Here is a 26,620-nt window from a genome sequence, read left to right on the forward strand (position 1 = left end):
ACCGTGATGCTGCACAGAGGCAAAAGTACTATGTGACTGTCCAAATAATCCCGGGGGTTACTGTATTTCCACAGTTTATGGCATTGGTCTATTCACACAGCAGTCCCTGTTGTAGTTACATCCATCCTTGCTTGAGCTTCCTTTAAACAATTTTGTGTTCGTATTTGCAGGAAAAACAAAAACCACGTTTGCCCGGATTGTATCCCGTTTCTTTCGCCTTTCTGTTTATGAGTGAAGACTGAGATATCTGCAGGTATCTCCTGGGATCAGTTTCCACCTTCGTCCTTCCCTCCTCTCTTTCACAGGCTGGGGGTGAAAACGGATGGTAGCAATGCTACAACTCTTCTAAGAGAGGTTTACTGTGTCACCTCTTCAGTCTTTGGGTTGCACTTGAGTGACAGCATGTGCTGTAAATCTTGTTTTTCCAGTATCGTTTCAACAAATTCACCTCCTCATCAGACTTTTTAGTTGGATTCGCTGCTATTTACGTAGAGTCACTTTACTCGTTGTGTGTTTGTGTGTCTGTTAGTGGCATCAGAATACAAGCAATCTGCATTTTTTTTGGTCAGGATCAAATTCCAAACCCTCTCAAGTGGATTGCCACTAAGGCATCATATCCTCTTTCTCCTCCTCAACCCTTTTTTCCCTCCCTTTTCTTGACCATCTTGACCATCTTGTGCTCTCATCTTTCTGCCTCTTTCAGGCCATAAAGTGGCCCAAACGTCATGCTGCTGTGCAGGGGCACGTGGCACAGCAGATTGGAGGATTTCAATCTGCTCACTTCACTTGAGCAAGATTAAAAGAAAACAAAACAAAACTGTGTACAGCCACAATTTCTTCCTTGTTGTCATCTATCTACACCTTGCGCTGAGAACTGAGATCCTACGCGGGTGTAATCTCCTGTAAAGGCCTCATGTCCTAAAGAGATGCCTGGGTGTCCTAATCTCAGGAACGGCCTGATTGTTACCAAACTCCTTATTAACTATGCATAGAGGACACGGTAGCCAAATGGAGCTCCGTGTGTCCATCAGTAAATCTTATCTTCGGGACGAGGACGTTAGGTGTCAGCGCAGAGAGGAAAATCAGCCAAGACAGAAGAAGAGTTGGATGATACGTGACGAACTGAAGGAGGCACTTTTATCGAAGCCAACCGATGAGAAGAGAACTGTGAAGCAGATAAACTTTGGATTTATTTGGATATTTCAACATGGACCCTCCAGCCCTCCCTGTGGCCAGGCTGGATGTGGATGTAGATCTCGGGTTTGCCCTCTTCTTCTTCTTCCTCCTCTGCTTTTTCTTGTTGGTGACCATCATCCGCTGTGCTCAGATGGTGCTGGACCCTTACAGCGCAATCTCTGAAACGACATACCAGGAGGAGGAAACGGAGGAGTGATGGAGACCAGAGACCAGTTCAAGCTGTACAGATGGGATAACAGAAATAAAATCCTACATGCCACAGAATATTTTCAGGCATTTTTTGTGAATGAGTGAGGGGGCTGAGCGGTTTGAGACCCTCTTTGAACTTTTATAAAGCTTCTACCCTACGGCAGCAGGATAGACTTATGCCAACAGCATCTGCACCTTCTAATCATGTAAGCGTCCATCTAAAATGTAGAACATGTTTCATAATGTGATTTGTTGAAACATGCATTAGTGCCCCACATGTTTCTGTAAATATCTCATAGCTTTTTAATGCTAGGACAAATTATGAGGGGGAAAAACAGTTCAATAAGTCTCGGGTGATTCTTAAGAATGAAGTGGAATCTGTTCATTGTACCAGAAAGTACACTGTGAAAAGCTGCTTAATTGCAACAAAAGCAAATCCCCTCCCTTCCACGATAATAGAGCGCAGATGTTCTCAATGCAAAACAGATGTTCAGTTCATTCCCCAAATTCTGCCACACGATGTTTTTGAGCTGTTTGCGCAAACTCTCGTGCAAACGACTTATTATTGAAGAAATTGTGGAAGTAAGTTAGCTTGTAGCAGGTGTCAGTAAGTCGATGATGGTGTCTATGTGGAAGAAAAACTGAAAAGCTTCTCTTTGTCCACAGTGGTTTTTATAATAAACATGATGTGAATATTCAGCTCACATAGCCTTCCGGATGTATTTCACAAACTGACTTCACAATCTGTTAAAGCCAACCTTTAAAATTCTAGGTTTTTAATATTTTTCACAAGTTTATTGTTTTTGTTTCCTTTCGTTTAGTTTGTGTTACAGTGATGCTTTGCCGCTTCCAGCCACTCTTTCAAATACAGGAATTCACACCCAGTGATCCTGTCAGGAGAGACTAACTCATTCTAACAGTCCAAAGTTAATTATATAATTGCTTTGCACTCACCAGACACCTTATTAGGTACACCTTGCTACTACTGGGTTGGGTTGGACCCTCTTTTGTCTTCAGATCTACCTTAATTTTTCATGGCATAGATTCAACAAGGTGCTGGAAACATTACTCTAAATTTTTATCCATATTAATGTGATAGCATCGCACAGTTGCTGCTGATCCAGATTTGTTTACTGCAAATCAATGAGGCGAGTCTCCCATTTCATCACATCTCTATTGGACTGAGATCTGGTGACTATTTGAGTCATTTGAGTGCAGTGAACTCACTGTCAACTTTGTGATATGGTGTGTTATCCTGCTGGAAACAGCCATTGGAAAATTGGGTATACTGCAGTCACAAAGGAATTGGCAAGACCCAGGTAGGCTGTGGTATACAAACTATGCTCCGTTAATACTAAGGGGCACAAAGTGTGCCAAGAAAATATCCCCCACCCCATTACACCACCAGCAGCAGCCTACACTGTTGATAGAACACATGCTTTCATGTTGTGACCTTTCTTCTCCATTTGATGCTCATTTTGAACTTCTGCATCTTGACCATATTATTGTGTGATATCTGGGTTATTTAGCAGTCTAACCAGCATACCTAATAAAGTGACCTGACGTAATTAAAACATTTCAAAGTTCCTGCATGGAAACACTCCATGAGATCGTTGTCTAAAGCAATTTCTGTGCACATTCACACAGTTAGCTGAATCACACATGCAGTGTTTGTAAAGCTTGACTGCACTTATACTAAAACGATGATGCAATTTTATTCATTAAATAAAAACGTTACAATGGCTTGATTTTTTGTTTGTTTGTTTTAGGACTTTTGGAGCAGATTTTTTTTTTTTTATCATGATGAAAAGAAGGCCTCTGGGAGTTTTGTGGTCCTCCCCAGGAAATTTCAACTCAGTGACCCTTCATTTTCGTAGTTTCTGGTCAATTTCGTGCCCTATTCAGTATATATTCATGATGGAAATGTCTGTATTTATGTAAAGAGAAACACAAAAACCAGGCAACGATTGAAAATATAACTGTTGTCCTAAATAAATCCGTTCTTTGTTTCATATTTTTATGGGATATCTCTCTGCGTCCCGTGTGCCGTACTGCACTTTTCTTAAACCTGGGTAACCCGTTTGGGCGGGTTTGACCCGAACGTATCAAGCGAGCTAACACCGCCTACCTCGGTTTCCCTGACAAACAAAGCATGCACTCCCCATTGTAGCTAGCCGGTAGCATTGGCTAGTTAGCCAAATATTTGCGAGCCAAGAGGATGGAAACCGTTGAAGGGTGAGTCCTGTTTCTGAGAGAAATTTTACACGTAGGCGCAGGCGTTTCTTTGACTGCAGCTTCACGGCACGCAAGTTTGTTGGTTTTTCCAGTCGCAGGCTTCACTTATTCAGCAGATGAGACATTTTCTATGCTAGGCTAACGAGCTAGCCTGCGCTCCCGTGTGTCCTGCTCTTGTGTGGCTTCTCTCAGCTCCTCTGCAACTGAATAAAACGCAAATGCAGTTTTGACGGTCAGCAGCAAGGCTAGGGTAAAACTGGAAATAATTGAAATCATTTAAGTGGATTTTTAATTCAGTGCATCTCCCTGCATGCTATCCAGTAGCAGCTTAGTGTATTCACTTATGCAGCTGCTGTATAATCATTTAAACTGGCGATTAAACATTTAACTTTAAAATAATTACATGTGCTATTACTACAAACTGCTTCTTTCTTTGCTGCTTTTATCCGAACAGTAGGTTCTAATTTGAAGTAGCATATAAACAAAGCCAGCCGTGACATGTTATAGTCGCATTTTCAACTCATGTGAGCATGCCCAGCATCAACTGCACCGTCAAATCAGTTTTAAAATTTGCTTCTCGCTGATGTTTTTAATTGTTCTGTCTTCGCCACAGAGGAACATGTAGGCTTCTGTATGCTAAGGTGAAGCGAATGCTGCAAACATGCACTGCACAAGCATGCACACCAGCTCATATCTGCAGAAAACAGCATTTATGTTACCTGGAGTTATGAGCTTTGGCTGTGATTTCAGCTCCATTAGCTTATAGCTTACATGTGTATCCTTATCAGACACTTCCTCACAAACCAACAAACTTTCCTGGTCAGTCTGAATTGGAGCCAACACTTTACAGTAGGCAAAGTTTCTCTCAGAAGGATCTCAGGTTTCCAGGTGTCTCTTTAACTTCCTCGGTACCGTGTTGACTGTTGGAGTAGTTCCTCTTGACAGTTTGTGTGTATGTGGTTTTCTCCACACAAGAGGATGATCAGTTTCACCTCCTCACAGTGTTATTCTCTTCTGTATCAAGTTTAAGGTGTCAGTCAGGGCCTTTGGTGTGTAGTAACACAGTGAATTTAAATTTCATTCATGACTTTCTGTGCAGTTACAGTATTACTGTTTGGTTGACACAAATTTCCCAGGCACAGCTGGACTCGCCTCAAAGAGCACCTGAGTGCTGATAGAGACGGAGGATCAGAGATGCACTGGTGGTTACTGTTTGTGTGTGTGTTGATGTGATAAATGTGGTACTTTATAGGCGTGATCATGAAAAACAGCACATTACAAACTCAGTAATGTAATAGTTACATATGGAAACTCAATTTTTGTTGCACAAGTAAATGATTAACTACACATAAGCGAATTTCCTCAGTATTTGTTATGTGTCATGTGTCTGAAAGAAAAAAAGCAACATATCAGCTGAAATATCAGAATATTCTAGTTTTTATCACCAAATATCAATGTCAGTCTTGAAAAATCCTACGTTGTGTGCGAGAGAACGTTAACGGGCAAATGTAAAGGAATCTTTGGAAGAAGGAGTAATAAATACACACCGACATGTTTCTGTGCTCCTTTCTCAGAATGGAGGTGGACGGCTGGGACTCCAGTCTGGAGGAAGAGTTGGGTGTTTCTTTGGACGAGCTGAAGAAATGGATTGAAGAAGCTGTGGAGAAGAGCGAGATTGTGCAGAAGAAAAAGACTCAGTTGTCAGAACTGAAGGAATGGGTGGAGCAGAAAGAGGAGGAGGAGGCTCGGACAGAGAAGCTTCTCCGTGATGCCAACCAGTGAGCGGGAATTAAGATATTTCTTTTATTTTCATCAAAAGCTGTGTCTTTATTGGTCTACAAACGAACTCTTCTACACTTTCCGCTCACTTCTTTCCTCCCTCCTCTTCCTCAGGTCTGTACTGGAGTGTGAGAAACTGGTGAAGGCAACTTACCGAAAGAACGGCCTCGTCTACCGAGAGAGCAGCTCGGAGGACGAGGGAGGCGGAGCCATGTTGTCCTCTGAAGTCATCGAGATAGACGATGACGACGACGATGACGTTATTGCTGTTGGCTGTTGTAAGTCGGGCTGTTTAGTTATGAATATGCATGTATGTAATGGAGTGATTATGCCTAATAATTATTTGTTTTTCTTCCATCCTTCATTTTCAGTGGTTCCGCCGAAGAAGCCTCTAACTCCAGTCAAAGATCCAGTGGTGAGAGCATTGCTGTATTGATCTGTTATATCTGTCTGTTTGAGGAGAGTTGATCGGTTGAATTATTTTCATTTTGCTGATTGATAGCTCTTAGCTGGTTCAGTTTTTCCTGACATCTAACAAATGGATTGGTGGACGTGACCAATAAAGCCTCTGAGAAAAGCAAAACACTGTCTCTCTTGCTGGATTTAATCCAGATTAACCGAAACAATTTCCTTCATAGCTTGTCACTAATTTTTTATTTTATAACTAGAAAAAGAGCTTCTAGGACAGCCTGTCTGATCTGTCATTAGGCAAGAGGTAGAGTACACCTCGGACAGGACCAGAGATTTTCCTGCATGTGAACAACTTTGGGAAAAGAAAATCACCTGGACAGTGGTTAAAAAAAAATATAGTTCCACATATTAAGTGGAGTTTTAGCCAGACTTAAAATACATTTTTGTTTATCAAACTGACAAGAAAAAAACTTTTCCTTCAATAGACATTACCAGTCGTGCTCACACGCACCATCCCCCAAAGCCCCATTTTAAGCTAAAGTGTCTTTTTTATTTCTAATGCCAGGTAAAGGAAACTTCCACAGTGCTGCAGAAAACCTCCCAGCAGGTGCAGAAATTGGTCCAAATGGTCAGCAAGCCACCACTCAGTGCGGCATTGCTCCGTTCCCCAGTACCGCCCTCAACTCAGTCAGGTAAACACACTGAAGTGCTGCTGCGTTCTTCAGGCTTTTGTTGAAATACTGATTCTAATGTGTTTTGCTCTTCTGCCCTTTAGGTAGCCACAGCTCACCACCTGCCGTGTTTATATCTCAAGCATCTCAGTCTGCAGGCCAACCAAACCCCAAAATGCCAGAAGATGAGCTCAGAATCTGGATGAGCATTCTGGGAAAGAAGCGCACCAAGACGTGGCACAAAGGCACCCTCGTTGCTATCAACCCAGTTGGTGTGTTATCATTTTCCTTTTCTGCCAGGTTCTTACTCCATGGGCTGTGTCTGCTTTGTCTTTAATGCTCCACACCCTCTGTCTGTCTTCAGGAAATGGTACATTCAAGTATAAAGTCAAGTTTGATAAAGGCAAGAGTCTGCTGTCTGGAAATCATGTGGCTTTTGACTATAACCCCACCCTGGAGAGTCTGTACGTTGGTGCTCGTGTAGTCGCCAAGTATAAGGATGGAAACCTGGTGTGGCTCTATGCTGGAATAGTAGCAGAGATGCCCAACAACAAGAACCGCATGAGGTGGGTTAGATGGTCAAAAATCTGAAGAGCTGTGGGGTGCTGATTGCCTGGGTTTCTTTATAAAGGCCTTTGCACATGTTTCAGGTTTCTGATCTTCTTTGATGATGGGTATGCTTCATATGTGACGCTGCCTGAGCTCTACCCAGTTTGCCGACCATGTAAGAGCCCTTCTCTCAAATTTTTTTGTTTATCTAAAAGAGAAAATAAGTAGCACTTACTGGAATATTTGATTTTTAAGAGTTTTTGTTCTGGTTTTTACAGTAAGGCATACTTGGGAGGACATAGAGGATGCATCATGTCGAGATTTTATCGAGGAATACATAACTGCATATCCCAGCAGGCCAATGGTTCTCCTAAAGGTTGGCCAGATAATCAAGACAGAGTGGGAGGGAACGTGGTGGAAGAGCAAAGTGGAGGAGGTGGATGGCAGCTTGGTGAAGATCCTCTTCTTGGTATGTTTGCACTATAAATAGCACTGATTTAGTCAATGATCAATCAATCTTTATTCCTGACTCGTAGTCAATTGAAACAATAAGTCACACAGCACAGAAACTAGATAAAAAAACAAATGCATCCAAATTCTCTCACATCTCACTTGCAATGACCCATCTCTGCATTAAAAAATCTATATACTTTACTACCCTACTTAATTTACCTAAGAGGATGTTTGCTTGTGCATAGTGCAAAGTCGCCTGTAAATCATACTTGCCAGAGCAATATAGGCTGGCACAGGCCTAATTCTATGATAGCGGAGAGTTTTCTCCAAAGAGCCATTTATGAGCAATATTTGGCCAAAACAAATCTGCATGGACTTGCAAAATGTAATGATGTATAAGATAAGATCAGATTAATAAAAGGGATAAATGGTTAAATCCCCCATTTAATTACTCTGCAGTGAAATATTTGAGTTTGAATTCTTCTAATTAAAACTTTGCTACTAGATAAAATGCATCAGCCTAAAACGCACACTACTTTCAATTTAATTTTGACTAAAGTTCAGCTTAGTCCGTGAGGCAGTCGGCTTCTTTTTTCTTCAGCTGCATACGGCATTCAACCTTTCAACATGTAAACGATGATAAAAATGACATTTGCTAATAATTACAAATTAATTATTGCGTGTATCATGGCACGCCTCCTTATGGATTTACAAATGAAAACTACACCGTTTGAGTCCTTGATTAAAAAGTCACCAGACACCTTAGCAGCTGGGAGGCTAAACTGTCTGTGTTGCCCGCTGTTGACAGGATGATAAGAGGAGTGAGTGGATCTACAGAGGCTCCACCAGGCTGGAGCCGATGTTCAATCTGAAGATGACCACAGCCAACACCCAGGAGAAGAAGCTAGCTGGCCAGCAGAGGACAAGACCTAACATGGGTAAAAACCCAAGCGTTCACCACTCACTAGCGATTTTCTGTTTGTGCTTCTTTCTAATTTGACTTGTTCCGTTTTTCTGTCTGCAGGGGCGTTGAGGAGCAAAGGCCCAGTAGTTCAGTACACCAGTGACGGGCATGTTGGAGCGTCTCCGGTCAAAGCGCCGCAGCCCTCGACCAGCCAGAGTTCACCAACAGCACAGCTTCAGCAGCGCCCACAGCCGCTGCAACCTCAACAAAGCCCTCAGCCCGCGCTTCCTCCACAGCCTCTGCCACAGTGAGTGATGCTTATAAACATGTCGGCTTTATTCGGCTCAGAAAAAGTAAAAGTTGAGGGAAATTTAGAGTTGGAGCTTCATGCCAGTTTGAATTAAAACAAGAATCTTGTAAAGTAAGTAAAACGTATAATAAGAAGCCGAGAAACTCTTAATTCATGTGAGATAACAATTCCATTTTATTAGATTTATAATATTTTACAAAGCGTTTTATTTGCTGATTGCAATGTTGCAGATTTTAATGAGGTTTTTATTTCACCAACATGATGTGACATGTTTCTAAATGAAAAGAAATGTGTGGGTGGGATTGTTACATGGTGTGACTCGCTTCCTCAGTCAGTATGGGATTAGATTTATGTATTTGTACTTGAGCTCAAAAGAGAACACAAATCTTTTTAGATTAACAGGATTATCAGCAGGTGGGCGAGGTGGTACTGTCACATCATGTCAACAAGGTTTGTGGTTTGAGCCTCCTGATTGGTCGGTGTCTTTCTGTGTGGGTTTCCTCCCAGAGATAGGGTGGAAAGAAAAACTAGAAAACAGATATAATGAACCCAAGAGAGTCCAAGATACCACCATTTAAATGACTACCATAATATAAGGATAGTAGTTATTGTTATTATTATTATTATTTTACATTATTTGAATCATTTCCTACAAAAAATAATGACCCTAATTTTATTCTCCATGGGCCAAATTTACTAAAGGGGGTAAAATGGCAAACACAATCCCCAAATTGCGCTTGTAGGTGTGGTTAGTTTTACAGATAATTTATAAAAGTTGTGCTTTTTTTGTAATTAAATTTCTCGTAAATCTGCCCTCACATCTCCATACCAAACATCATAGAGCAATCGCTGTCTGGTCAGCTATGTTCGAATACGTGTTGGGACATCATGAGTCTGGAGTTTTAAAGTGAAAGATAAAGGTTTAAAAGTTTGCAGCAAATAAATTGACCTAAAGAACAGCTGAAGGACTGATGAGCATATGCAAACTCCCAAGAATTGCTTCTCCTCCTAAAATATTGATCAGATTTTATTAAAACTTGTTAGTAAAACACATTGAATGCCTAATGAATTTTCACCTATCCAGGTCACTTTAATCGTTTTACAGCCAGTAACCTGTGAACTGTGATGGCTTAACCTAGATGGGCTAGCTGCTTATTAAGGGATGATGTTTAAAGGTTCAGATGAGTTACACAGCTCTGCCCGTGTAACTCATCTGAACCTTTAAACATCATCCCTTAAGAAGCAGCTAATATTAAGAATCAAAGTATAGAAATGCAGAGGGGTTGGATTGTTTTTTCCTTTAACTGACTATTTGTGCATTTTTCCCCCTGTTCACTGACTTGAAGGAATAAACATCAGATGGCCCGAAAGAGTACTTCTCCATTTGTTCCTGGGGTGGGCGGCACACATGCCTCTAAAGTCCCGCAGTCTCTTACATCCACTAACAGCAACCTCTCAGGGTGAGTTCACCTTGTGTTCATTAAACTAGCCATGTTTTTCAGCACAGAAAGCATTAACTTCACTCTCTGTCTTTTCCCTGTTTGCCTGTCAATCCACAGCGGAAGAGCGCTGAATGCCCCAAACCCTGTGGCGCCCACATTCACACAAACGTATCAGAGACAAATGACCCCGCTGACTACAGTCCCTGCTGCTATTCCCCACGCAGTGGCCCAGGTCCCACACCAGCCGGCGTATCGCGCCCCGACCGACCGCATCTTCTATCTGGCGCACACATGTCAGCCTGCCTGTCTGAAGCGCGTCCGGCCCGCAACAACAAGCATGCACAGAGGGAAGAACCCGCTCCTCACACCTTTGCTGTATGACTTCAGACGCATGACGGGACGGCGCAAAGTCAACCGCAAGGTGATAAGGAACATCAACATGATTGACGACTTTCAAATGTATTTCTTTTTTTTTTGTATTTATAGGTAACCCTTACCTTTTGCATGTCCACTCCTCAGATGTCTTTCCACGTCATCTACAAGGCTCCGTGTGGACTTTGCTTGCGTAACATGGCCGAGATCCAGCAGTACCTCTTCCAGACGAACTGTGACTTTATATTCTTAGAGATGTTTTGCCTGGACCCCTACGTGCTCGTCGATCGTCCCTTCCAGCCACAAAGGCCCTTTTATTACATTCCAGACATCACGGCAGGAAAGGAGGATATTCCACTTTCCTGTGTCAATGAGATTGATAACAGCTCTGCTCCTGAAGTAACTTACAGTAAGAACAACACTGAAATCATAATAAAGGGACAGAGACTGTTTTTCTGTTGAGGGTGGGATTTTGGGTTTAAGGACAAATCTTTGTTTTAAATGGCAACTAACAGAGCATTTTCAGTGGTCTTGGAAAGTAGTAGGTGTACATATGAGATGATGACATATGAGCCAAGACACAACACCAACAAAGTCATTTTTTAACTTGGTTATAACATCAATTTTCATTCATTATGACACCCTACATTCTCATTACAGTATACTGTTAACAGGGTTACTGAAAATCTAAGTCGAGTAAAGCACAAGTTTTCACAGAATGCATAGTGTCGTATGAAAACTTAAGTATGCACTTACTGCTCCCATAGGAGGTAAGAGCGAAAAGGCTATCACTGTTCTGATGCAGATGATCCCAAGTACAGGAACAAATCTGCAACAGAATGGCTGAAAAAGAAAAACAACAAGCAGTGATGCTGTGTCGCAGTGAAATACAGGCAAACCTCAAAGAACTGAAGCAATACTGGAAACATGAGTGGGCCAAAATTCTTCCACATAGATGTCAGGGACTGATGACGTCATAGAAAAACAAGAAGCAACAAGTTATTGCTGATAAAGGTGGTTCTAGTCGCTATTGATTCATCTGTTGTGTTAAGTTTTTCACAAAAAAGTGAACCACGATGTGAAATACACTACAGGTTAACAAAAAATGAATAAATTATGCATAATATGTGGATAAAAACCCTTTAGGAAAACTTTATGATTTCTTGTGATATTATATGATGTGATGTTCACTTTTTCGACTGTGATTTTCTTTTGAAGTCAATAACTCAGCAGCTCATACTAAGACTTAATGTGAAGAGTACTGTTAATGTGAAAATTCATTTTTAAAAATGACTCCGACACCACATTAATGCAAACTTACTTTGTAATGACAGGCTAATAGATCATGTTGTCCTCTCTTTAAGGTAAAGAGCGTATTCCTGAAGATGGCGTGTTTATCAACACCAGTGCAGACTTCCTTGTCGGCTGCGATTGCACCGACGGCTGTCAGGACAAGTTAGTGAAGCAGCTTTTTCTTTCTTTCTCTTTTTCATATTTTTCCCACTTCTAGAGCTCTGAGGATGTGTCTTTGAGTTTTAATACCTGTTATCACATAATTACAGATCCAAATGCTCCTGCCACCAGCTGACCCTTCAGGCTACAGGTTGTACACCGGGGGGACAGATCAACCCAAACGCAGGATATTCGTACAAACGATTGGAGGAGTGCCTGCCCACAGGGTGAGACACTGAACAACAATACTGAACCCTCATTCCCCTTAGTACCTCACGAGACCATAATTACTGTTGAGTTTATTGGGCCGTCTTTCTTCAGAGGCACTTATCTCTTCTTTCTTCTTGTTACCCGTTCTCTCTCTCAGGATCTATGAGTGTAATAAAAGATGCAAATGTAACGCTCAGATGTGCACCAACCGGCTGGTGCAGCACGGCCTGCAGGTCCGTCTCCAACTCTTCAAGACCCAGAACAAAGGCTGGGGAATCAGATGTCTGGATGATGTAGCTAAAGGCTCATTTGTGTGCATTTATGCTGGTGAGGCAGCGTACTTTAAATTCAGGTGATGACTTTATTGCAAGAGGACTTAATTATTTGCCTTTTTTCCTGCCGCTTCACCAGGTAAAATCCTGACAGATGACTTTGCTGACAAAGAAGGTCTTGAGATGGGTGATGAGTATTTTGCTAACCTGGACCACATAGAGAGTGTGGAGAACTTTAAGGAGGGCTATGAGAGCGAGGCTCACTGTTCAGACAGCGAGGGAAGCGGCGTGGACGTATCCAGGATAAAAATCCAGCCCTCTGCTTTAGTGTCAGCTAACCCTGTGGGGCGACCAGCTAAGAAGAGTAAGTCTAAATCCAAACACGAGAGATCAAAGCGGTGTTGAGCTTCTTATTCTCCATATAATTTCTCACATTTCTTTTTTTCTTACAGCCCAAAGCTCGAGCTCGTCAGGCGACAGCAATGAGGATGAGGACAAAGAGTCTAAGAGTGAAGATGAAAGCGACAGTTCAGATGACACGTTTGTGAAGGACAGCTACTACAGCTCCAGCTCGGTGTGGAGGAGTTACACCACACGTGGGCAGGTCAAAGGCAACAAGGAAGGTGAGCCAGCTGCATCTTTGTAGTGTAACGGGTTTCACACAAAGGACAGTTCACATTAGATAGATGAGGAGTTTGTGTATGTGTGCTTCGTTATGAAGATTTGTCAGTGACTAAATGCTTTTTATGTTTTGGGTCTTTTTTTTTTTTCTTAGAGATGGAGTAATCAACAGTGTTTTCTTATGTTATTCTTATAATGCATACACTATACTGGCAAAAGTATTCATTCTTCTGCCGCACACATGAGCTTGAGGGACGTCCAATACCTAATCTATAGGATTTAATATTTTAATGTTGGAAGTGAGGCCTTTTCGGCCTCACTTCCTGCAGTGTTTCCTCATTAATTCTGTCAGAAAGATTTCTGTGTTGTATTCCCATGGATATGACGTAAGGCTTTAATGCGGCTGCTCGGGCCATGGAAACCCGTCCATAAAGCTCTCTACGAACTGTTCTTGAGCGAACCTGAAGGCCACATGAAGTTTGGAGGTCTGTAGTGACTGACTATGGAGAAAGTTGCGGACCTCTGCGGACTAAGAATTTCAGCATTCGCTGACCCCGCTCTGTGTTGCTGTCATTCCCAATCACTTCCGCTTTGCTATAAATCCACTAACAAGCGACTGTGGAATATTTAGTTGTGAGAAAATTTCATGAGCGGACTTGTAAAGGTATCATCTTATCACAGTACCACGCTGGAATTCAGTGAGCTCAGGAGAGCGACCCACAAATATTCCGAGAAGCAGTCTGCATGCCTAGGTGTTTGATTTTACACATCTGTGGTCATGAAAGTGATTGGTGCACCTTACTTCAAAGATTTGGATGACTGTTTGAATACTTTTGGCATTATAGTGTATGTGAGTGTAGTTTTGGTTAAGTGGGAAGTGTCCCACACAGTGGGAGTTAGGGACGACCTTTGTACGGATTGTATGAAACACATTTAAGCTTTTCGGCCTCACTTCCTGCAGTGTTTCCTCATTAATTCTGTCAGAAAGATTTCTGTGTTGTATTTTTACACTTGTCTCTCTCCTCCTCTGCCTCAGGGAGTCAAGATAGTAAAGATGGAATGAGCATCTCAGCCAGAGGAACAGATGATGACAAGCCACCATCTATGCCAGAGGAGACGGGAAAAAGCAAAGTGGCTTCCTGGCTAACGAGCCAGGGGCTTAAAAAGGTTATTAAAGACAACGTAATGTTGGAAATATACAGAATACACAGAAATAAAGCTGTAGTCCTACTTTCATCTTAGTACAGGAAAAGGCTGAATGGTAAAAGGTGGCTCTTTTTCTTCATGAACATGTTGCGTGATTATTAATAACCCTTCCTTTTCTATTTTCTTCGTAGGAACCTGGAGATAACAAGAGGTTTGTTTGGATTTCACACTAACATGCTTACACTGGTGTTTAGACCGTGTTTGCTTCCACACGTTTGTGCTTGAGCTCATTTTGCTGGAAAGCATTTCTGTTGAGATGACTTTCATTTTTTATCTCTTGCAGTCCAGTGAAGCCTGAAGTGGTGAAGAAGCAGGATGTGATGACTTTGTCTGACAGTGACGATGTTCAGACCATCAGCTCAGGATCCGATGACAACAAGGACAAAGAGAAAGCAACGCCAGGTAAAGAGTCGGTTGTCGGTTTCATTGTTTTAACTGGTCTTAACGCATTATCAGATGTAGCACTCTGATCTGTACAATGACAGTAAAGATTTATCTTAGCTTGAATTGCTTTTGTTTGTCATCACACTTATCGTAACTTTCCACTGGTTTTCTCTTTTCTTACATCTGGATCAGGTGTGACTAAAAAGCAGGTGGCTGTGAAATCTACTCGTGGCATCGCCCTGAAAAACAGCCACGGGATGATGGTAAAAACAGGCGTGCCTGGAGGTGGAGGGCCGGGAGGAGGTAAAGGAGGACAGCAGGGGCAGACGGGAGGAGGCGGAGACAACACTCCCACTAAAAACACCCGCCAGTTCTTTGATGGGGAAGAGTCCTGTTACATCATTGATGCCAAGTTGGAAGGAAACCTCGGACGTTATCTCAACGTATGAATCTGCTGCTGTGTGATCGTTTTATGTTACTTGAGCGCCGCTCTGATTACTTTCCTCTGACGTCGTCACCTCTGCTCTCTGTTTGTGTTACAGCACAGCTGCAGTCCGAACCTTTTCGTCCAGAATGTGTTTGTAGACACGCATGACTTGAGGTTTCCCTGGGTTGCCTTCTTTGCCAGCAAGTGAGTTTTGAAACAGAGGAAAAGATTATCCAAGATTTTCTGTACTTGAACATGCCTGCAAAACAGTAGAATTCTTGTCTTTATCCTTACAAATAAACTGACAGGAAGGTGTGTTTAAAGTTGAGTAAAGTTCAACATATGTGCCGTTTTATTTTAGGGGATTTCTCTCTTACAGGGCGAGAGGCCATCATCCATAACTATCTTGATGAGTTTTTTTTATTAATTATATTATTTAATCATGTCTAACACTGAGACTGCACTACTCTGAATGTTTGCTTTCTGTTAAACAGGCTGGAGTTTTGAGTGGAAAAACAGATGCTGTGTTGTTTTCTGTGTGAATGCAACCTTAGGGTGGCGCTGCTGTGTCATTGTTAGGCCTGCCATCGGATCATACAGGAATAGTTTTACAGTTGCGGAAAGGTGTTCCTATCAGCAATGGACTGGATTTATGCCACCTGCCTAAACAGCACTTGTGGCTCAGTGTGTGCAGGGAAAGAGAGAGGCATTAGACTGGGAACTCTGTAACAAGCAGTCGACCACTCTCACTATTAGTTTCAAGGCTAGAACGTACAATGAAGACTCATCTGGCCACTTCACCTTGCTCCCCTTTGCCCTTTGTAAGGTAAAAGGGCAGGTTGCTCTGCCCTTTTGCCCTTCAAAACAGCTTTAATTCTTCATGACAACGAGATGCTGGAGACATTCCTCAGAGATTCTGGTCCATATTGACATGATAGCATCACACAGTTTCTCTAATAGATCAATATCTGATGACTCAGAAGATCAGCAGTTTCTGAAACACTCAAACCAACACAGCTGGCAACAAGAACCGTGCCATGCTCAGTCTGAACATCAGCATGTTGTCTCAACTGTATCTACAAGCCTAAATGAATTGAGTTGCTGCCATGTGATTGGCTGATTAGACATTTGCGTTAATGAATATGTACCTAACAACATCTTAACGTTTTGTTCTTGCACTGACATCACCGTTTGTGTCGTCGTGCAGGAGGATCCGGGCCGGCACAGAGCTGACCTGGGACTATAACTACGAGGTGGGCAGCGTGGAGGGTAAGGTCCTGCTCTGCTGCTGCGGCTCCACCGAGTGCCGAGGAAGACTGCTGTGATCCACAGGGACCTCCATTACCTGTAGTTAAACTAAGGAACCCTCTCAACAATGTACCCCGAGTTTTTATTTGTTCTTTTTTTGGAGGGGTTTGAGTTGTGTGTATTGTTTTGTTTTTTAATTCAAATTTTACATTTTATTACTACTGCCTTGATTTTATTGTTCCTCTACATCTCAATAAAATGTCCTCTCTGTGAAACTAACCAAAGGTCCTGAATTGAAACAAACCCTTCACAATAAAATAACTGTATTATGACCTTTTGTTCGTTTTTAATAATGTATTTGTGTGCCTATTTCTCTTTAAATGTTACTTCAAGCGCTCAGAGTGACCAGCAAATCATACAAGTGTTGTCATTTCTCACAGCAGCACTGACCAACCACCTGTCTCAGAAGAATAAACAAACAACATTCATATCTCACAGTGGAGAGAATCAGCTCTGATGTAGATCGGAAGCTGTGATCTATCGGATTTTATCCGCTAATTAACTGATTTATCAAAAAATTTGCTGAAATGTTTTACTATCCCACAGTTTTAAAGCGTCACACAGGATGCTTTTCTACCATCTGGTGAGTAAAAACCTGGTTAAAATCGACACATAGATGTACTCCACAGTGCTTGCAGTAGGCTAATTAGGCCGTTTCATGTCAGCTAACATTATTGATAAGATGTTTTAAAAATCATTACGTTTAATAGGAAAATGGGTATTTTAGACTAGTTTCTAATCATAAATATACTTAAATCTGGGGGGAAAATGTTGCTAATGTGCACAAACCCCTGAAGTAAACATTCAGACTCGCTGATGGTTACGTTTTATGTTCCAGTCTTCCTTTACCCAGAGAAAACAGGGTGTTTAAGTACATTTTAAGTGGTTAAACATATTAATATTTTAGTCTATAAAAGCCTAACAGAAGCATGTTTCTGTCGACCCGTTAAAGTAATTAAATGTATGTACTTCCTCACAAGGAAAATAACCGGTGCACTGTGTGTTAGTTTTGGGGGGAGTTTATCAATTTTACATACATTTTACCAACATTTTTATGCATGTAAAACTCACATTCTGCCTCTGAGTCCATATGTATATTTAAATGTGTTAAAAAAAAAAAAGATCGCACGGTGCAGGTGCAGCTGAGGTTAAGCAAACATAAACATCAAGTTTAAAGTATTTGAAGCCTTGTTTATGAAAGACGCTAGCTTTGAAGACTGAGAGATCAAAGGCTACATACATTGTAAAATGAGGGCGTTCCCATCTTTGTATTTATTCAAGGTATTTTCAGACATTTTTAAAACCGTGAAAAAAATATTATATGATAATCAAAGTCATTTCGATCAGTTTTTAGCTGAAAAGCAAATGAAACTGCATCTATTAAAGGGTAAAAAACTGGTAAATTGTTAATGTGTCAATCATTTTTCATACACAAATGTGTACTTTTTTAAAAAAAAAAGTACACATTTGTACATTTGTCCTAAGTACACTTAAGAATTCACTGACCTGTGCGGTGTAAAATGAAAATAAAAACAACAATGGAGTGATTTGCAAATTTTAAAACCCCCATATTTTACTCTCTGTAGAACATAGAAAACACATGAGATGTTTCGACTGAGACATTTTTAATCATGTGAAATATTAGCTCAGTTTGAATTTTTGTTAGCAACATATCTGGAAGATGCTGGACTGGAGGGGGAGACAGGTGGAGGAACATTTTGCAACTCACTTAATTGGCAGCGGAGCAGAGTAACGTAACTGAGCATTAAAACAGCATCTTAAATAGACAGATTCATCAATCTGGAAAAAAAATGCATCTGCAAAATTGTGGAACAATTTCAGAGTAACATTTTGATGCATGACCATTAATCAACAGCCATGAGTATCATTCACAGAGAGTTGGAGAATGGCTGCAATCACAGAATTATAAGATATTCGTAAGGTTTGAAGAAGTCCCTTGGATGAGTGATGAAACATTTCTCCCACTGAAAACATTACGTCCAGATGAATAGAATCAACTTTCTGGGATTTCAGAGTAATGTTTTTCAATGAAAATTGCAAAGTCTTTGAATAATTCATCATCTACAGTATATAAAATTTAAAAGATTCAGAGAATCTGGAGAAATCTCTGTGCACAAGGCGGGAACGGGCTGGAAATTAAAACTGGATGCTTGTGATCTTCTGGCCATCAGGCGGTGCTACATGAAAAACATGTGAGTCTGCCAAAAACAAATCACTGCAGGGCTCAGAAACATTTAAGTTCAACACAGTTCAGTGTGCCAGCCACAAATTATTAAAAAACATCTATGGAGCATCCTCTGGACTGAAGAGGAGAGGGACCATTCATATCAGTGCTCAGTTGAAAAGTCTGCATGTCTGATGGGAATGCTGCCATATGGCGTATGTTGCTACCTATGGAGCAACATACGCTCCCATCCAGATGAGGCTTTTTTTTCTGGGAAATCCTTGTATATTTCAGCAAGACAATGATAATGATGAGCCAGATACTGCATCTATTCCAGCAGGATGACTTCATAGTAGAAGAGTTCAGGTGCTGGACTGGCCTCCCTGCAGACCAGACCTTTCACTGACTGAAAATATTTTGAATATTTTCAAACAAGAAATGTGACAAAAGCGAAAATGCCCAAATGCAACAATGACTATCAAAGGGTGTCAAAACTGTGAGAATCTATTGGTATTTTTAGCTGATACTTGCTAAGTTTTACTCTAAAAATGGAGCACAACAGCGAGTGGACGGGGAGGTGAATCGCGTGTTAATGGTACCATAAACTTTTCCCAACCACAGACTGTCTTTGGTTCTTTTCTGTCACAGTTTAAAAGATTATACATTATTTATTCGTTCTTTAGCTTTTAATCTTGATTTCCATCTTCAGTAAAATAAAACATGAGTCATCATTAATCCCCTGTTCCCATTTCAGGCTGGCAGCTACGAAAGGCATCAAGGTTCCCCGCCGGGATTTCCTGAAAATCAACGTTAGAAGCACCTGGTAAGAAGTAATTTGAGTCACTTTCTCACATTTTTAGCTTGCTTGCATATTAAAATGAAGTTAATGCTCATCCAGCGACGACATCATAAACTACGTGCTGGAGCGGGTCGCACCACCTTGTCCAGGTCTGCCCCGACCCCGATTCTCCCTCTACCTGTCCTCCCAACTTCAGTATGGTGTCGTTGTGGTCTACCACCGGCAGTGTGCTATTCTTCTGGGTAAGGAGGCATTTACACACTGAAGGAAGGAGAGACATAATTGATCCTGATGTTGATTCATTTGTTGTCCTTTCAGAGGAACTTCAGTCCATTGTGGGACAGCTGGTCAAACAGAGAACCTCACAGAAAATTGATATGGATGACCACAGCAGGTGAGAAATTATGCTCAGCATATTTACCTTCATGTTCAATCTCAAAGTAACAGCTGTTTCCTGGCACTGAGCTTCCCGTTGTTTTCCAGACCATCTCTGGTCCTGCCAGATGTCCTGACTCTGCTGGAGGAGACAGACGGAGCTCCTGACCCTTTATTTGGAGTGATGCAGCTGCAGGATGCCATGCCCAGCCCCAGTACACTAATACAGGTCGCAACTAAATAGTAGCAGTTAATAAGTGAAAGTTGAGCTGCAAATCATCTTATTAGTTCATAAACTAAGAGTTCTCTGGCTGTATTGATTCTTAGATGAGTTGGGAGTATCTGAGAGAAGCTTCTCCTGAGCATCCTGAACTGATCAGTCCAGCTGCTGCACTGGAAAACGGTAGGATGTGTTAAAGTCGCCGAATTGAAAAAGTGTACTAGTTTTCTTTCCTTTTTATGTGTCAAGTCATACTAAAAAATGACCTTAGCAGGTCTTAAAATCATTTAAATACAGCCTCAAATGAACGACACGTGTCACATTTCATCTTGTCATAATTAATTTAACAAAAAGCCTAAATGTAGAAACATTGAGCGCAAAGGTAAGTACACGACATGATTCAGCAGCTTGTTGAACCACGTTTAGCAGCAACAGCTTGAAGAAATCACTTTCCCTGTTGTGGAGGAATTTTGGCCAACTCCTCTTTACGAAGTAGTTCATGAAGGTTTGTGGGGATTTATTTGTGCGCAGCTCTCTCAAGGTCCCTTACTTACTTACTTACTTACTTACATACCTAAAACCCCTCCTAGGTATAGGCTGTTGCCAAGGGTTGGTCTTTCTTAAGGACCATTTCTATTAGATTGAGTTCTGTATACAGATACACCAAAATAAGGAGCAGAAAGCTTTTTTTAATCACTATTGCATCTTATTTCATCTTTGGCACGAATATTGTTAATCAAATCAAGTTTATTTAGCAGCGCCTACTTATCTTCTTAATTCCTATAGAAGCAGGAACCTTTTGCACTTTAAGCAGATACACCTGCACTAGTTGTACAAATAATATCTGCTCACATGGCTTATTTTTCTGTAGAAATGTGTTCAGGGATGTGCAGCATGCGCACGTCCCTGCATGAGCTCACACTGCAAATCCAGCCAGACATGAGGAGCAGAAAGAAAACGACAGGTCAAAGCAGAGCGGAGCAGAGTGCCTTCAAACACTTAATTTGCAGAAAGTGATGCCTCAGAGTCAGGAAGGGTTGTGCAGCTAAATTTCACTCAGCAGAGGAGAGCACTTTAATTTAAACATGATTAGTCATAGCTTCTGCTGGCCTCTGTGGAGTTGATGCTGACTTTTATATTAATGTGTATTCACGACTCTGTTTTCGCAGGTATAACCGTGTCTCCAGAGGCCATCACTCTGAGAGAGGCGGAGCCTGTTGGTATCCCCGTTACAGAGGTAGGGGAGTAAAAAGGAAACAGATCTTCAGTGTAATATCTCTGCTCATCATCTGCCTTATTTCACTGCTAGTTTGAGGGTGCAGAGCTGGTTGATGACCATCCAGATACTATTGACTTCCTGCTGGCACAAACAGATCACTTTCCAGAAGGTGTGTAGCAAAAAGCTTCTGTGATTTTGCATTTTCAAGAAAAGAAAAACGTAGAATGGGACATAACATACTCTATAATCTTTTCTAACAGGAGATTTGGAGATACCGGGAGAAAAGGTGGCAGCAGGGGAACAAGAAAAAGAGGTGGAACGGGAGGAACGAGAGGGCGACCTGGAGAAACACGGAGCAAAGGAGCTCACAGGATCCACTCTAGAGTAACTTAGAGACACTTATGTAAACAGAAAATACCATGACAGACAAACAGTGATCCACTTAGTGTGTTTTTACATGTGTCAGGTTGCAGCCCACTACTCTTTCCAGTGAGGAGGCTATTTTGTTGCCTCAGGAAGAGCCAGGCCTGCCCGCAGAGAAGCCCCCCTCAGACCAGCTCACTCCCGTCTCTGTGCCCGGCCTGCCTGCTCCGCCCTCTGCAGCAAAGGAACGTGAAAGGCGTCTAAGAAGTCTGGAGTTGGAGGTGCTGGCTTTTGTGGGTTTTACTTAAATGACAGAAATATTTAATGTATTTAACAAAAACAGAAAGAGCTATAAACGGTTTTGCCCTAACAGACGAACATTAAGTATCTTTACCCCTCCCACGCACACCAATCTGTAGACCCTGTGATGCTCTCATTACTGCCAGTACTATTTAAGAAGGTCAAACATGTAAGATTATATGTGCAGCTAGCAATGATAATAAATAATGAATCAAGTTTGTCCAGATTGACATGATAGCATCACTCGGTTGCTGCAGATTTGATGGCTGCACATCCACAATGTGAATCTCCTGTTTCACCACATCCCAACGGTGCTCTGTTTGACTGAGATGTAAACCCATTGTCATATTAAAAAAAAAGGTGATTTCAGCTGTGTTATCTTGCTGGAAGCAGGATGGGCACACAGTGGTTGTAAAGTAATGGACATAGCAGCAATACTGACGTAGGCTGCGGTGTTTAGACGATGCTCAGGCTCTGAGGGGCCCAAAGCGTGCAAAAAAATATCTTCCACATTAAATCACTACTTTTCTGACCATCCCACTTTAAACCCTACGGATGGTTTTGTGGCAAAAACACCTAAATCTCTCTCTTCTTCCTCTTTCTGATGTTGAGATTGAACTTCAGCACGTCTTTTTGTTCATTATCTGTACCTACTTACCCAAACATGCTGAAATAGCTCAGTTGGGAGAGCTTTAGACTGAAGATCCCAGGTTTCAGCAGTGGAGTGCTGTCTTTAGGCAGTCCCAACCTGGAATCATAAATGCTTCCAATTCTAAATATGCAAAGTTGCTTCCATTTGATTAGATGTTTGTGTTAAAAAGAAGTTAAATGGCTGTACTTAATAAAGTGGCTTGCGTATGATACTTTGCTGAGACTGTATAGAGTCCATAGTCACCAGCTGAAATCTTTGGAATCAGTTATTCAGAGATTACAGTTCTAGTTTTAAAGGGAAAGTTACTGTTTTGCTTTGTTTAGGTCTTGAATAGGTATAGAAATGTCTTAAAACTGAGTGTGAAGCTTCCCTGAGAGCTTTCCATTCTGGTGGAAGATTAACACCAACTGGAGGAATATTTTGTAGGCTTGCTACCCCCACCCCCTTTTGAAAAATCTCCCTAACCCTCTTTTACTAAGTCATAACATAAAAACAAGACATTAGTCAAAGTCAAGTCAAAGTCAACTTTATTTGTCAATTCTGCCACATGTACAGGACATACAGAGAATAGAAATTTCGTTACTCTCAAACCCTAGATGAAATAGCAAATTAGCTACAACTTACAAATCTCTGGTCCCCTTTAGTCAATCTATTTCCCTCGCCCCCAGGATGTGGCTTCACCAGAGAAGAAGAAGAGGAGAAGGAGGCAGCTGATCTTCTTTGACCCGGTGACGCAGCTCTCCCAGGACGATGTGCAGCGACAGATCGACGACTCTTTGACCGAGACGAGGCGACCACTCCTCGCCCCGCTTTCCTTTCAAAGGATCCTTCCTGCTGCTGATCTCTTCAACAAGCCCTGCACCTGTCAGTATCACAGCTGCTAAAAATAGAGCGAAGCATCCTCTCGTCACCCCAGAAACATCTGTTTAAATCTCACCCCCCTTTATACCTTACTCATTAGATGGAAATCAGGTAGAGCTGTGCACTGTTGGTTTTCTAGTATGGCCATGGACTATGCTGCGAGCTCCTTTCTTTTCTAATTACAGGCTTCTAATAATCTAACTGCTAATATTTTTAATGCTGGCTCCTCTAAATTGTTGCAGTAAAAGCTTCACGTGGAACCTTGAATTCTATTTATTCCCCTCACTTCTTATATTCAGCGGCCGCTGCAGCTCTATTAATGGTGTGACTCAAGTAACCTTTTCAAAAATAAACCACGAAGCTATTTTTCCCTGCAGTCTTGCCTGAAGAGGTTCAGTTTCTATGGAGACAGAGTGCAACCGTCACACCCCTCTCGGGCTCGGACCTGCAAGTTGGGGAGCGAGGCCCCGAATCCACTGATTCTGAAAGGGAGAGAGAGCGTGAGATGCTCGAGGTTCCCGAAAGAGAGGTGTGGAAAAGCGTTTTGTTACGTGGGCAGCGATTGGCAGGGATGTCTGCAAAGGCTTTTAATGCAGGAGATGGAAAAACACTCACAGTTGTTAACTCATTACTTGTGTCTTTGCGTGAAGCAGGTCCTCAGAGAAATGGCAGAATCAGAGATGCTTGATATTTCAGGTAAGATTATCAAAGATTATCACCGGTATACAAAGATGGATGTAGATTCCAGTTCTAAAACCTAAAGCTAGTGATGAAGTCATGACCAGCAGGGGGCGACACCATAAGTTGCACTATCCTGATATCTTAGTAAACACTTTCCTGAAGGGTTTAAGATCTCAAGCACCAATTACCTTGCATGCTGCTACTGTGTGCAGTGTCGTGAATTTTAAATCACTCACCCAACCCACTCGCTAATCACACATGAGTTCAACACACCACAAATCACAAACATTCAGTTACACTCAGTTTTATTTAAAGCACCAGTTCACAACAACTGTCTCACAAGGTGCTTTATACTGTAAGCTACCCAACTTTGTTAAACAAATAAACAAGAAACACCCACAATAATCAAATGACCCGCTATGAGCAAGCACTAGGCAACAGTGGGAAGGAAAAACTCCCTTTTAACAGGAAGAAACCTCCTGCAGAACCAGGCTCCAAGCCATCCGCCACGGTTAGTAATTAGCAAGGGGCTGAGGCTTCAACATGACCTGAATAACTACTGAGTGTCATAAAAATAGTTACGTCCATCTTTGTATACAGTCTTTGAATTAAAGGTAGAAATTCACAATTTTAGGTTTAAATTAGCAGGTTTGTGTGTGTGTGTGTGTGTGTGTGTGTGTGTGTGTGTGTGTGTGTGTGTGTGTGTGTGTGTGTGTGTGTGTTTTAGCTTAACTGGATGTAACATTTTGTCCTCAGTGTGTTAGCATTGCAGATTTATTTGGCACAAGCTAAAACCTTCTGTGCATTCACATGGGGTGAGCCTGAGGTCAGAGGTCAGGTCAGGCGTGTAACACTAATGGCTTTTAAAATACGATAAGATGCATTCATTTTAAAATGCATGTATACATCCAGCCCAGGGTGCACTGCCACTGGAGGGCAGTGACCAGAGAGAGGTGTCTCGAGAGATCTCCCCCTTATATCTATCCGAAGGGTAAGTAAATATCAAAGAAGATCTCTGTGTGTGTTGATGTGCAGGTGTGTGTGTGTGAGCGATCACACTCATGTGCACCCATCATTTGGCAGGTCCACTCTCTCCAGGTCTATTTCTACACTGAGGGACATCCCAGAGGTGTCGGACGAGTTGCCTGGGAGAGTAGCCGCGGAGTCACCTCGGTAATAACCAGCAGAAAAACAGAGACGACTCTCTCTTTAGTGTCTCCCGATGTTTGAGTTCGATTTGGAGACAGGAATGTGGTTTGTTTGTTGCCAGGTTGCTGCCAGAATTGGCCGAAGGTGAAGTAGAGCCTCTGCTTTTTCAGTCCCTCTTGCCGCCCGAGGTCAACCGCAAAACTGTCAGCAATGTTTTTCAGCGGCTTCTGGGTAAGCAGGCACTTTCACTTATCATCGAACTGTCATGTCACTCATGTTAAAATTGTATTAATGGTACAGCGCCAAGGCTGTGGCGGTCCCTGGCCCGTGACCTTCAGTTTATAAAGGTTGAAATAACAAACAGTGTCACTAGTGGAAGCTTTAGGAATGAACTGATGAACAAACATACTGGTGACTTGTGTACATTCATGGAAAAGTAATTTGCTTTAAAAACATGAGATCTTTTCTGTGCTTCAGTGACCGTTTATGTGTGTGTGTGTTGTGTTGGTGGGTAGCATCTTTATCTGCCAGGAAGCTGCGTGTGGAGCAGGATGAGCCTTATGGTGACATCTTCATATTTCGTGGCTCCAACTATGAAGAAATACATCTGCCTTTGTAACATGGAAGCAGCGAAGCAGCGCTGAGCCTCCTGATCGGACTCGTCCCATCTTAAAGCCAGACTGGAAACTTCGTGTTCAACAGCATCATAAATACAAAGCGGTGTTTTGTGAGAGATCATTTCACGAGAAGGGTTTAAAAAGCATTTTATCGAGCTTTTAATGCGATTAAGTGTTGTTTTTATAATTGTTCCTTAGTGCTACCAGGTTTATGAGATTTCTGATAAATATTTTAACAATTTTTATTGTTTTATCTGCAATCAAACAGAAGTGTTGTCGTTGTTGTTCTGTGCACTCAGTTGAACTGTGCTGTGTTCTGTTGAACTGCAAAATAAATGAATTTTTGTGACCTCTGTGAGTTATTTCTGTGACGAAAGTGGGCGCCGCATGCACGCAACAAAGTATATGTAGCGTGCGGAGGAGGACGGGTGTGGAAAATCATACCGCCGGGGTTAAGGAGGTGCAAGGAGGAGAGGAAGTAAGTTGAGTGAAACTGGATCCACTCAGCCCCTGTGCCCACATCTTGATTCTCATCTGAAAACTTTCTCAGGGGGTTGTGACCAAAGTTTATTCTTAGCGTCTGTCTCAGCTCGCCCTCCTATCTGTCCGTCTGTTCCTCACTTTTTGTGTTTGTCTGCTTCAGCTGTCGTGTTCGCTTACTTTCAGTGTTTGCCTTTTACTTTTTCTCTATTCTCCCTAAGATATTCTTTCTTCTTTTGTCACTTTCGTGGTGAAGCTTTGGCATCGTGTCTTCCTTTCACTTCTGGTTTCAGCTGACAACACTGCAGGCTATTTTTTATTTTTTCA

At 41.9% G+C, this 26,620-nt stretch overlaps 2 protein-coding genes and 1 long non-coding RNA gene across 5 annotated transcripts; 2 read left to right on the top strand and 1 right to left on the bottom strand.

Moving 5' to 3' along the window:
* Positions 1-1,166: 1,166 nt before the first annotated feature.
* On the bottom strand, positions 1,167-5,311 carry LOC145431925 (uncharacterized). The gene is made up of 2 exons (XR_013912248.1): positions 5,169-5,311; positions 1,167-1,355 (listed from the first exon to the last, which is right to left on the bottom strand). It is a non-coding gene; the product is annotated as an uncharacterized LOC145431925 (long non-coding RNA).
* On the top strand, positions 3,465-16,664 carry setdb1b (SET domain bifurcated histone lysine methyltransferase 1b). 2 transcript variants are annotated; one of them, XM_026184425.2, is made up of 25 exons: positions 3,465-3,621; positions 5,196-5,399; positions 5,515-5,678; positions 5,772-5,815; positions 6,377-6,503; positions 6,587-6,754; positions 6,847-7,048; positions 7,133-7,206; positions 7,310-7,500; positions 8,293-8,422; positions 8,509-8,695; positions 10,045-10,158; positions 10,258-10,561; positions 10,660-10,921; positions 11,877-11,967; positions 12,075-12,191; positions 12,332-12,501; positions 12,586-12,810; positions 12,899-13,069; positions 14,104-14,234; positions 14,405-14,424; positions 14,557-14,675; positions 14,850-15,100; positions 15,200-15,288; positions 16,292-16,664. In XM_026184425.2, the coding sequence occupies exons 1-25, from the start codon at positions 3,605-3,607 to the stop codon at positions 16,407-16,409; spliced, it is 3,690 nt and encodes a 1,229-aa protein (XP_026040210.2). In that variant the 5' UTR covers positions 3,465-3,604; the 3' UTR covers positions 16,410-16,664. The 2 variants fall into 2 exon arrangements, with proteins under 2 accessions (XP_026040210.2, XP_026040211.2); XM_026184426.2 differs by lacking the exon at positions 3,465-3,621 and adding an exon at positions 3,752-3,871.
* Positions 16,665-16,781: 117 nt separating this feature from the next.
* On the top strand, positions 16,782-26,162 carry LOC113031905 (meiotic recombination protein REC8 homolog). 2 transcript variants are annotated; one of them, XM_026184428.2, is made up of 17 exons: positions 16,782-16,975; positions 19,332-19,400; positions 19,476-19,618; positions 19,695-19,770; positions 19,860-19,980; positions 20,079-20,154; positions 21,141-21,208; positions 21,281-21,359; positions 21,451-21,574; positions 21,657-21,834; positions 23,174-23,369; positions 23,744-23,895; positions 24,017-24,062; positions 24,960-25,038; positions 25,131-25,220; positions 25,318-25,427; positions 25,712-26,162. In XM_026184428.2, exons 1-17 carry the CDS (start codon positions 16,920-16,922, stop codon positions 25,813-25,815), a joined length of 1,767 nt encoding a protein of 588 aa, XP_026040213.1. In that variant the 5' UTR covers positions 16,782-16,919; the 3' UTR covers positions 25,816-26,162. The 2 variants fall into 2 exon arrangements, with proteins under 2 accessions (XP_026040213.1, XP_026040214.1); XM_026184429.2 differs by having other exon boundaries at positions 24,020-24,062.
* The last annotated feature ends 458 nt before the right edge of the window (positions 26,163-26,620 follow it).

The sequence above is a fragment of the Astatotilapia calliptera genome, chromosome 11, assembly GCF_964374335.1.
Source record: "Astatotilapia calliptera chromosome 11, fAstCal68.1, whole genome shotgun sequence".
Classification (NCBI taxonomy): Eukaryota; Metazoa; Chordata; class Actinopteri; order Cichliformes; family Cichlidae; genus Astatotilapia; species Astatotilapia calliptera.